The 12,731-nt window shown below is 32.2% G+C and overlaps 3 protein-coding genes across 3 annotated transcripts; 2 read left to right on the top strand and 1 right to left on the bottom strand.

The window, feature by feature from the left end:
* Positions 1 to 499: 499 nt before the first annotated feature.
* LOC140450595 (uncharacterized) lies at positions 500 to 4,338 on the top strand. Its single transcript, XM_072544251.1, has 2 exons — positions 500 to 3,533; positions 3,764 to 4,338. The coding sequence occupies exons 1-2, from the start codon at positions 500 to 502 to the stop codon at positions 4,336 to 4,338; spliced, it is 3,609 nt and encodes a 1,202-aa protein (XP_072400352.1).
* A 1,785-nt stretch (positions 4,339 to 6,123) lies between these two features.
* Positions 6,124 to 7,380, top strand: LOC140450594 (uncharacterized). Its single transcript, XM_072544250.1, has one exon. The coding sequence runs from the start codon at positions 6,124 to 6,126 to the stop codon at positions 7,378 to 7,380; it is 1,257 nt and encodes a 418-aa protein (XP_072400351.1).
* A 2,071-nt stretch (positions 7,381 to 9,451) lies between these two features.
* On the bottom strand, positions 9,452 to 10,663 carry LOC140450593 (uncharacterized). Its single transcript, XM_072544248.1, has one exon. It carries the CDS (start codon positions 10,661 to 10,663, stop codon positions 9,452 to 9,454), a length of 1,212 nt encoding a protein of 403 aa, XP_072400349.1.
* Between the last annotated feature and the right edge of the window lie 2,068 nt (positions 10,664 to 12,731).

Below are 12,731 nucleotides of genomic sequence, written 5' to 3'. Positions count from 1 at the left end.
TTAGTCCTACATCACGTTTCAACCACTCTAATGAACGGTATTGACGCCAGGAATACGAATATGTTATTACTTTGAGAAAAAATTAACGCGTAAGGCGGTAAAACGCTAAAAAGCGTTTTTTTTAGTCCTACATCACGTTTCAACCACTCTAATGAAAGGTATTGATGCCAGGAACACGAATATGTTATTATTCTTTAAAAAAAATTATGCATATAGTGGTAAAGCGGTAAAAAAACTATTTTTTGTTAAATTTTACTTTTAACCCTGCTTATAAATGCGGTAATTATCTATATTTGGAATATATTGTTAATTTTTGTAATTATTTACTCTAATAATACCATAAAACCGGTATTTCCAGTTTAAAACCGGTATTTCTAGTTTAAAACCGGTATTTCCAGTTTAAAACCGGTAATCAAAACAAGTTTATATTTATACCCCACACTTCTTTCGTTATTGTTCATTCTTGTGTCGTACAGTCACCTAGCTTCAGTCAACAACCATGCAGTGTAACTCTTGTTTAAAAGTTTTATCCAACAAAAGCAGTGTAAGTAGGCATAAACGGGAAAGTTGTCCGGAACGATTCAATAAAGGGAAAAAGGTGAAACTTAATGATGACCCAGATGTTGTTACATCAGCTAATAATTACAATTCAACCATTGTAGAAGCAACTCCCTTTAGATCTATTGTTCATCCAGTTACCACTACATCCAATGTTATCGAATGTCAAGATTGTTATAAAAAAATTTCTGGGAGAGGGCTAACAGGACATTTACGTAGTAATTCGCACGAAAGTGTTATTAGTAATGATAGTGGGGTTGAGAAACTATCAAGTGCGTTTAAAAATCGTATCGGTAGTTACCGCCTTTCTAGCAACAAACATCATACTGATTACTTAGAATTTTTTAGTGAAATTGAAGGTAACGTTTTGAAGCTCCTACATAACTATTTACATAAATTTAAAGTGTTAAAAGTTAATTTCGAACTTTACTCTATGTACACAATACCTGAAAAAGATACTTATGATTTAAAATCATTTAATACAAAAAATCAGATTATTACTATTTCTACTAATTTGAAACAAGCATATCAAGATTTTATTAGGGAGATATTACCCAAGGTTTCGGAAATACAAGAAAAGGAATCTGGATGGAGTCTTTTACAAATCCAATCATTAGAAGTTAACATTAATAAGTACAACCCTCTACGATCTTCTTCATATATCAGGTTACCACGACAAATCGAGATGAAGAAAGCAATTATTAATATAATGAATAAAGATGAAGCATGTTTTGGTTGGGCGGTAAACGCATCAATTTTTGATCCAACAGGTAAATCCAATCTTACTACTTCTTATCCGCATTATACTAGTCTCTTAAAGTTCCATAATATAGAATTCCCTATGAAACTCTCAGATATACCAAAATTTGAATTACTTAATAATATTTCGATTAACGTTTTTGGGATTAGTGAATGTTTTAAAAATAATATCACACAATTGGAAATCGTTGGGCCGTTATACCATACAAAATCTAAAAAAGCTACACATGTTAACCTATTACTTATTTTTGATGAGTACGGGAATAGTCATTATTGTTACATTAAAAATTTATCGCGGTTAATATCAAAACAAAAATCACACCATAATGGTCAGACTTTTCTATGCAATGGTTGCTTACAATTTTTCTCATCCTTAGAACGTCTTCGCAAACATGAAGACAACGATTGCAACTTTGTATATACTAAGCTTCCAACTACCAACATGATTCTCAATAAATATGGACATTTACAAAAAGAAAATATCTTACAATTTTCCAACTTTCAGAAACAAATGCAAGTTCCGTTTGTTATATATGCTGATTTTGAAAGTATACTGCAACCGATACAATATGCAACACCTTCTGATAATTCCTCGTTTACTGTCAAAACCTATCAGCATACACCATATTCATTCGGTTTTTATGTTAAATGTTATTTTGATGACAGTTTATCAGAACTTATCATTTATCGCGGTGACAACGTGGTTGAGAAGTTTATTCAAAAACTAGAAGAAAAAGTTTACACTATTTATCATAAATATCTTAAATATATTAAACATATGAAAAAACTCACGCCAGAAGAGGAATTACAATTTTTTACTAGTAAATGTTGCCACATTTGTGATAAACCGTTCGATATTAACGAAATTAAAGTTAGAGATCATTCACATCTAACAGGGTTGTTTTCTGGCGCAGCGCATAACGCTTGTAATTTAAATTACAAATTACCTAAGTTCATACCTGTTTTCATGCATAATTTAACCAATTACGATTCACATCTGTTTATAACAAAATTAGCTCAAAATAACGAAAAAATTGATGTTATTGCACAGACTAAAGAAAAATATATATCATTCACCAAACTACTTTTAGTTGATCGTGGTGATTTAGAGCAAAATATATATTTAAAATTAAGGTTTGTGGATTCTTTCAGATTTCTACCTCATTCACTGGATAATTTAAGTAAAACCCTAAATAATAATCAATGTCTAGAGTTACAAAAATATTGTCGATCAAATGAAGAGTTCGGATTGTTACGACAAAAGGGTGTTTTCCCTTATTCATACCTGGATAACTTTTCAAAACTTGGTGAGGTATCTTTACCCACACAAGAAGAATTTTTCGATATTTTAAAAGGTGAAGGCATTTCCGATGAAAAGTACTTACGAGCTAAGCGAGTTTGGGAAGTTTTTAATTGTAACACCTTAGGAGAGTACTCAGATGTTTATTTAAAATCAGATATTTTATTATTAGCTGATGTGTTCGAAAACTTTCGACATAATTGTTTATTTAACTATAAACTAGATCCTGCTCAATATTTAACAGCTGCATCACTTAGCTGGGATGCTATGTTGCGTAAAACTAATGTTCAGCTTGAATTATTGACGGATATAGACATGCTCCATTTTTTTAAAAAGGGTATACGTGGAGGTATAAGTCAGTGTAGCACTACAAACCTTTATGGTTACGCTATGAGTCAATTCCTTCCGCATGGTGATTTTCGATGGTTAGATGATGTAGAAATCACTCATTTTGATTGTTTATCAGTCGATGATGAATCTCCAAAGGGGTATGTCTTAGAAGTTGATTTAGCTTATCCTGAAACATTACATGATTTCCATAACGACTTACCGTTTTGTCCTGAAAATCTGATTCCTCCTAATAGTAAAGATCCCAAGCTTGTATTAACGTTGTTACCGAAAAATAAATATATTATCCATTATAGAAATTTGAAACAGTGTACTGAACAAGGTTTAAAGATAACTAAAATTCATCGAATTCTAGAATTTTCTCAATCACCGTGGTTAAAACCTTATATCGAATTAAACACAAATTTACGTAATTCTTCAAATAATGAATTTGATAAAAGTACATATAAAAATTACACAAACTCCATTTACGGGAAAACTATGGAAAACGTTGATAAGAGGGTTGATATTAAACTTTTATCTCACTGGGAAAACTTGCCTGGAAGCGTCGGTGCTGAAGGGTTTATTAGTATGCCGAATTTTCACTCTGTTTCAATATTTTCTGATAATTTGGTTGCAATTCAAATGAATATCCTAAAAATAATTTACGACAAACCGGTATATGTCGGTTTTTCAATTTTAGAAATATCCAAAATTCGTATGTATGATTTTTTTACAATTACATTAAAGCTAAATATGTAAATAATGCCTCACTTTTGTATACCGACACTGATTCATTAATTTTACACATTCAAACAGAAAACGTTTACCGCGATATCAAAGAAAACCTTCATTTATTTGATACATCCAATTACCCCGCCGATAATATCTTTAATATACCAAAAACACCATCAGTGGTTGGTAAATTAAAGGATGAGTTTAAAGGTAAACCAATTACAAATTTTTGTAGTACTGGTGCCAAAGCTTATTGTGTGACATTAAGTAACAATGATAACCTTAAAAAAGCTAAGGGGATTTCCAAAAACGTTATAAATAAATCTTTAACATTTACGGATTATAAACAAGTAGTTGATAATACTAATGCGAAAATTTATCGTAAAATGTATACATTTAAGTCACATTTACATGAAATGTATACTGAATTAAAAAATAAGGTTGCTTTAACTTCCCACGATGATAAGAGATATGTTATACCCGGAACTATTAATACATTAGCGTGGGGTCATTACAAAATAGATACGTTTATACCTAACCAACAACAACAAAATCTCGATTATTTAATCCAGCAAGCTAAACTACTTCTACCAGAAGCAAAAAATGATGGTGGGGATGAATTTTATGTAGACAGTTTTGAAATGGATTTTTTATCGTAGTGGGGGAGTTTGTTGGTGGGGTGTTTGTTTAATAACACGTTGTAGAGCTAATTCCTACAGTTCTTCATCAGCTTTACTGCTAGTATTTACAATGTGGATGTGTTACGTTACCGAAATTGAAGTTACGGATTTAAAAAGTGGTGGTCAAAACTTACACCAACTTTTTTCAAATCTGGAGTTTGATGCTTCTCATGAAGCCGTTTATGGTGCAGTGCGTCCATCATCTTATTCTCCAGAATTTTGTACAGAATTAGCTAAAAAATATGAAAAAGGTGCTGAAATCTGTGACTTGTATCTTAAAAACCAAATATGTTTATATGGATTTGTATCGTTACTAAAAGTTGTAAAGTTGGATGGTTATTTAATTCGAATAAAAGACTATCTTCCATCTGTTTTATACGAAAAAGAAGAAAATAACGAAGATGATACTTCCAGTAATGAAGTTATTGATAAAGACATTGATGGTGTGGTTGAAGATGGTTCAAGTAAATCACAAACTTAATAATCTTATATTTTACTTTATTGTATTAACTTTATTGTATTAACGGTATAATGTATTTAATAAAAGCATTTCTGTACTAATAATAATAATTGTTTTATTCGCGTATTTAGCATTTATTAATATGGTGTGAGTGTAAAATGTATCTTGTTTCCACCACATATTCTATATAATGAATTTATCCAAATAAAGCTACCGTGTTTGGAACACTATTTAACTTAACTATTCTCTTTCACTATTAACCTACTTTTTGTTTTTTCTTATTTTACTATATAAAAATAAAGTTTACTTTTGCTAATGCTTGTTTTTACATACCTGACCTGTTTGACTTTCACTAATAATGTATATTTTTATCCTTTGTGTGTAACATTCATTAACCCCTTGATTATTAACCTTGACCGTTCATTGACCCTTTGACCGTTCATTGACCCCCTAACCGGTCTTTGACCCCTTTACCGGTCGTTGACCCCTTTACCGGTCGTTGACCCCTTGACCGGCTATTGACCCCTTGACCGTTCATTGACCCCCTGGACCGGTCTTTAACCCCTTTACCGGTCGTTGCCCCCTTGACCTTGACCGGTCGTTGACCTCGTCAGTGGTGGGGGGTATACAAAATGGTGGGGGGTATACGGACGGTGCGGCTAGAACTCTCACCCCTTACCTTACCATTGGAGGGGGGTATAATAATGGTGGGGGGTCGGTGGTGGGGGGTATACGAACGGTGCGGCTAGAACTCTCATTTGCCCTCTACTACAACAGATAATAATGGAAACAGCCACTACTGCTTAATTACAAATTTATCCAGACTTGTGCGAAGCCAGAAGACTAAACGTCAAAACCAAACTTTTATTTGTGACGGATGCCTACAATTTTTCTATACCCAGCAACATTTAACCAAACACCAAGAATTTGACTGCAACCATCTACGAACAGAGGTGCCGTATACTGATTTAAAAATTAATAAATATGGTGAGTACAGACCTGAAAACATACTTAAATTTACTAATTTTGAACGACAACTACCGGTACCGTTTGTCATATATGCTGATTTTGAAAGTTTATTGAAACCTTTTGCTTACACTGAACCTAACAACAAAGAATCTTTTACTATAAAAACATATGAGCACGAGCCTTTTTCATTTGCTTTTTATGTAAAATGTAACTTCAATGATAAATTTTCTAAATATTATTCTTATCGGGGTCCTAATTGTGCGGAAGTTTTTACTGCCATGATTGATGGTATAGTACAAAAATTGTATCATAAGCACTTTAAACATGTTAAACCTATGAGTCCATTAACAAAAGAACAAATTAATGAATTCGATACAGCTACTTTGTGTCACATTTGCGGTAAATTGTTTGAACAGGGAGATGAAAAAGTGCGAGATCATGATCATTTAATTTCGGAAAACAATTTTCGAGGTGCCGCTCACTCGGTATGTAACTTAAATTATAAAATTCAAAATTATCTTCCTATTGTCCTGCACAATTTGTCTAATTACGATTGTCATCTGTTTATCAAAAAACTGTGTATGAACGAAGAGCGTATTGATGTAATTGCACAAAACAAAGAGAAATATATTTCATTTTCTAAATATTTATTAGTGGAAAAGTCTAATGACTCTAAAGCTCCAAATGTTTATATGAAACTGAGGTTTGTAGACTCTTTCCGCTTCTTAGCAAGTTCTCTAGATAAATTATCTGAAACATTAAAATCAGATCAGTGTAATGAAGTAAGGAAACATTTTCCTAATGAAGAAGAATTTAGATTGATTAGACAGAAAGGTGTTTTCCCCTATACATATGTAAATAGTTTTGAAAAATTGAACGAAACTTGGTTACCAAATAAGGAATGCTTTTACGATAATTTAAAAGGAGAACCCGTTTCTGACGAAGACTATAAACGAGCTTCTGAAGTGTGGACAATTTTTAAATGTACTACTCTTGGTTCTTATTCTGATGTGTACTTAAAATCAGATGTTCTGTTATTGGCAGATATCTTTGAAAATTTTAGAAAAGTTTGTCTGAAACAATACAATTTGGATCCTGCGCATTACTTAACAGCGCCTTCTCTAAGTTGGGATGCTATGCTAAGATATACAAAAATAGAGCTTGAACTTTTGGTAGATATCGATATGATTCATTTTTTCAAGAAAGGGATTCGCGGCGGAGTGAGTCAATGTTCAAAAAGGAAAGTTGTTGCTAATAACTCATTTGTATCAAATTATGATCCTTTACAACCAAATGCTTATATTATGTACTTAGATGCAACCAACTTATATGGAGCTGCGATGAGTAACTATCTTCCTACAGGTGGATTCAGATGGCTAGAAAACTGTGATAATTTTGATTGTTTTGCAATAGCAGATGATTCGTTCAAAGGATATGTGTTGGAAGTCGATTTAGATTATCCAACCAACTTACATAATATTCATAACGATCTGCCGTTTTGCCCTGAACCGATAAAGACTTCAAATAATCAATACACAAAACTTGTGCCAAATCTGTACGATAAAAAAAAAGTACATCATTCACTACCGTAATTTAAAGCAATGTCTTAAACACGGTTTACAATTAGTGAAAATACACACAGTGTTAGAATTTTCCCAATCTCCCTGGTTAAAAACTTATATTGATTTAAACACAAATCTTCGTAATTCGTCTAAAAACGAGTTTGAAAGGGATCTGTTTAAGCTTTTAGTTAACTCTATCTTCGTAAAGACTATGGAGAATGTAGATAAGAGACAAAATATACGCTTATTAAGTCATTGGGAAAACAGGAAGCAACTTAGGGGTGTAAAGTCATATATCGATAAACCCAATTTCAAAACATGTTCAATTTTTGAAGAAAATTTAGTAGCTGTTCATATGGAACGACTAAGAGTTGTATATGATAAGCCCCTTTACGTAGGCTTTTGCATACTTGATCTATCTAAAACGGTGATATGTGATTTCTTTTACGATTACATCAAACCAATGTATAAAAACAATGCTACTTTATGTTATACAGACACAGACTCTCTTATATTAGAAATTAATGCAGACAATGTTTACAATGACATTAAGAACAATATATCATACTTTGATACATCCAATTATCTCACCGATAATATTCACGGTATCCCCAAAACTCCATCAGTCATCGGAAAAATGAAGGATGAATTCAAAGGTGTTCCTGTTGAAAGTTTTATTGGGACAGGCGCAAAAGCTTACTGTGTTAAGTTATCAAATTCTAACTTATTGAAAAAAGCAAAAGGTATTTCAAAAAATGTAACCAAACATCAGCTTCAATTATCAGATTATATTCAAGTTATAGAAGATAAAAAATCAATTCTTAGAAAAATGTATGTTTTCTCGTCTCACTCACACACCATATACACAGAATTAAAAAATAAAATAGCATTATCATCATCGGACGATAAAAGAGTAATTTTACCAGATAATGTTCACACCTTGGCTTTAGGTCATTTTCTCACTAGGAGAAATTTACAGGGAGATTTAGATAGATTAATTGAGGAGGCTGTAGGTTTATGTGAAAATGATGTACAGTTGGAGGATTTAGATATGCTACATGATTTATATGTTGGAGATAACCTAGATTTAAGTCTATATATGAAATAAAAAACTTTATTATATTAAATAATGTGTTTTATTATTTATTATTTTAAAAATATACTTTATGAAGGTATACAAACTAAATATATTACAAAAAATTTAATCAGACATTATAAAATTCTCATACAAAAAAAATACATTTGATAAAGCGCATATACAATTGGTTTTTTCGTGGTAAAAACATGTAGATTCCATGGGTTGAAGATGGGGATACTCATCAAACTCGTACACTGGAGCATTTGAGTACTTCCTTATGTAATTTGCTTTTTCCAAACCTTTTACGTATACCATAGCAGCATTAGTTGTTATTTTTTCTAAAATATTTGGTAGTTGGTGAATAGGTGTGAAACCATTAGTCCAATTAATACAGTGATGATTATTCATCAGCCATACAGCCTGTCTATGAAAATCTGGAGGAAGCATTCTTAATGGGAATGGGGGTTTAAACACGAAATGAGTTATATGACTTCCATCATATGCTGCCAATTCTTTTATGATAAATGTGTTATTTTCCATTTTAAAACCTTGAACATCTATTACCAGCTTCATATTTTTAGGTTAGATAATTGTTGAACAACCCGTTTTTGGTTTTCGTAATACACAATATCAGCTTTTAGTTTAGCTATATTTTGAAGGTACTGCTCTAACCTCCGCAAATATTCATCCAACATTGTTAACTGACAATGTTTTAGTTGGAATCAACTATTAAATAGATCGAGGAGCATGCGCATTACAACTGCCTTACAATTTTAGTTAGAGGATTATAATTAAATTCTTTTTCATGTAAAATTAAACAATAAGCTGATACAGTATCACCAACATTTTTGCTGGTTAATTGTTGAACAACCCGTTTTTGGTTTTCGTAATACACAATATCAGCTTTTAGTTTAGCTATATTTTGAAGGTACTGCTCTAACCTCCGCAAATATTCATCCAACATTGTTAACTGACAATGTTTTAGTTGGAATCAACTATTAAATAGATCGAGGAGCATGCGCATTACAACTGCCTTACAATTTTAGTTAGAGGATTATAATTAAATTCTTTTTCATGTAAAATTAAACAATAAGCTGATACAGTATCACCAACATTTTTGCTGGTTTCAAATTCAAGTCTTAATGAAACAGAACCACTTTGAAGAATTTCTTTCTGGCGAGAACAATCAATATAAGCAATAGGAGTATTAACTTTGAATTCTTCAGGGTTAAATATAGGTTGATTAGTTTGAATATGATAGTAAGATTCTTGGAAATTTGCAAACATTTCATATAATGTAGCAAAGCGGTTGGTATCAAAATCCAAGTGTAAATCATGATATGGAAATTTTTCAGAGTTTAGGAACACACGTACATTTGTTAAATTACAATGATCAAATTTACTCATATCTTTTAATAATTTTCCTTTGCGTCCGTTTTGAAAAGCTATTGCGATATGTCGTGGACTTTCTAATTTTGTTGATGTTTTGACAGGCCATGTATGTCTTGTTGCATTGTTTAATGTAGGATATTCAATTAATTCCCAGCTTCTAAATTTAATAGGTAGATCTACATTACTACGAATTATCTTATTGAGCCGTAGTTGTTCGCTAATATTAGGTAGAATATGTGGTACATTCCAATAAAGCTTATTTAGTTGAATTTTTGGTTTTTCTGATTCATCTGTTGCGATGACTGCATCTAGATCATCTTTTTCGCGTATTAGAATTAATTCTTGCCTCATATTAACGACGACTTTACGAAAATCTTCAAATAGGCCAGACCATATTTTTAAGGGTATACATACATTAAAATTACCATGTGTATCTATAAGAAGGTTGCCATCTTTAGGAAACCATCCACTATTTTGAAGCAATTTAGATTCGTTTTCGTTATAAGATAAATAATGTTTTAATGTAGAAACTAACCCAATATTCCTCACAACGTCAATTATTACGCCATTTAACTCATATCTTAGTTCTCTAAACAAAAACGAGATACCATTATTAATTAGCTTAAATTTTGTAGGTAATCTGTTTTGATCTGTAGATATTTTTCCTTCTATGTAAATATAGCTATTACAAGGTAATGTTAGCTCATCCAAATCCTGAATAGAAATTCTTATTTCATCGTTATAATTTAAATTGGCAGTAGAAAATGGCTGGTATTGTTGAAATCTATAATCTTCAATAGTTGTGTCACTAAATGGCTGACCCAAAACATTTAATATATCCATTATACTAAAACTTGAAAACCAAGAGACTTTAAAAATACGCGATTTTCTGATGTTATCGAGTTGGAGGTTGGCTTTGTACTAATTTCTTTAGTATATATCTTATTTTTATATTGTTTATAGGGATGTTCAATGCGATAAAATTGCCATACCATTTTATTCAATTTTTCTAAGATGGAGTCTAACAGTAATTGTTTCGTTGCCAAAATTTACCAAGTTTCCAGCTTGATCGAGTATTTTCACAGTAATGTTGTTTATGGTTTTAACGCTGACGGGGTAATACAGTATTGTCAGAGGTTGTTCGACTATTTTATACCCGTTGGGAACTTGTGGAAAGAATTGGTGTATAATGTGCACAGGTTTTCCATTTAAGAATGATCCAATTGCAATGTTGCAATCGAGGCAAATTGTGTTAACTTTTAAAATGTTTACTTTGTTTATAGAAGTATGAGATATATTTGGTTCAAGTATAATTTGCGGAAACCCTAGAAGTTGCCCGATAGAATTATCAACATTAAAATTAATCCTATCACTGCTATTAATGATTACTTTTTCAGTTTGTGTATTTGCTGTTATATTAACAGTGGTACCAGCTGATAGCATTTCCTTCTCTATGAGTTTAATTATGTCATTTATTTCGTAAGCCCCTGTTGGAATTCTTAATGTGAATCGATCATTACTACCCCAAACAAGCAAATTATTGTTTTCATCGATATTCGCAATACTATTGAAAGTATCAAAATTGGCAACTCCTATTTCATAGTCCATATTTTCATTAAGATATAGTGGTGGGTTAAAGTCACCACTTAAAACGGAAGATGCTCCGCTTAATATGAATGTATATACCATGGTGGCTAAGAGATAACTGAATTAGATTAATTAGTTATATTGACTAAATAAAAATTTTAAGCAATAGTGGCCACAATGATACGAATTATAGTTTTGAATAACATTATAATTAAATTGTATAAAAACGTTTCCATTACTCTTAAAGTATTCAACTAATTCAGTAGGTGGGGATAAATTTCCATAAATTTCCGTCAAAATAAATAATACACTTATTCTTTTTAGAATATGCAGTCCAATGGGTTCCGCTTCCGTTTTCAGTATCAAGATTAACTATTCCACATTCATTTTGTTTAATTTTTTGCGGCAGAGAATCACGCATAAAAACACCACGAAAGTGGGGGATCTTTAATATTTTAGCATATTTTTCAAGATTTTTGTTTGTCAGTGCACGCTTAAGTAGCTTTATCGGGAGCGTTTTGAAGATTTTTTTTTTCCCCTTTCTGGTCTTTATTCCGTATCCTTTGTACGGTCTCAAGTAAAACCCCATTCCTTTTTTCGTTGCTTCTTCCATTGCTAAGTTATGTCTTTGTTGTTCTGCTAATTCTTCACGATCAGCTTTAGCTTTATTGACTGCGCTCGCAATGGAGGCGGCACCTCCCCCGACAGCTCCTAAAGCCCCTAGTAAGGGCAATAACAAAGGTAAAAAGCCACCTTTTTTTGGTGGCTTAATAACACGCTTCTTTTTTCCCACCTTTTTTGGTTTAAGACCCATTCCAAGCTTGCGTTTACCTTTCATTGCAGTAGTTACAAACCAAGCAGCAACTTTTTCACCTAGTTTAGCGTCTTTTGCTCTAACTCGTTCCCACGCTTTATTCTCCAATATTTTGTCTGCTTCGTGTCGGTCACGTAAATCTTTATTTTGAGAATATGCAATATCGTGTTTTTTACAAGCAGCGTCTAACGAATTTATTCCTTCGTCTCCTCGCCTCAGCCTTTCTTGTAGACGCGTTCCTGGCCCGCAGAATCTATATCCTGGTATATGTGCTTCAAACGGAAGTTTGTTGATTAGACTATCGATCAAACCTTTTCCACGACGTGTTCGCACTTGCTTACACCTCACCATTCTGGTACTTATATTTCAAACACACCCTATTTATACTTTCAGTTGTTGTCAAACTTGAATACAATGAAGATCAAAGAACATAGCCTACGCCTTCCTATTACAAACCATGATATTAACTCAAGAGAAGTCATGGGGAAACATGGTCTTTTATTTGGTGGA

This window comes from Diabrotica undecimpunctata, chromosome 9 (genome assembly GCF_040954645.1).
Source record: "Diabrotica undecimpunctata isolate CICGRU chromosome 9, icDiaUnde3, whole genome shotgun sequence".
In the NCBI taxonomy this organism is placed as follows: Eukaryota; Metazoa; Arthropoda; class Insecta; order Coleoptera; family Chrysomelidae; genus Diabrotica; species Diabrotica undecimpunctata.
This window is presented reverse-complemented; position numbering and strand designations above follow the sequence as displayed.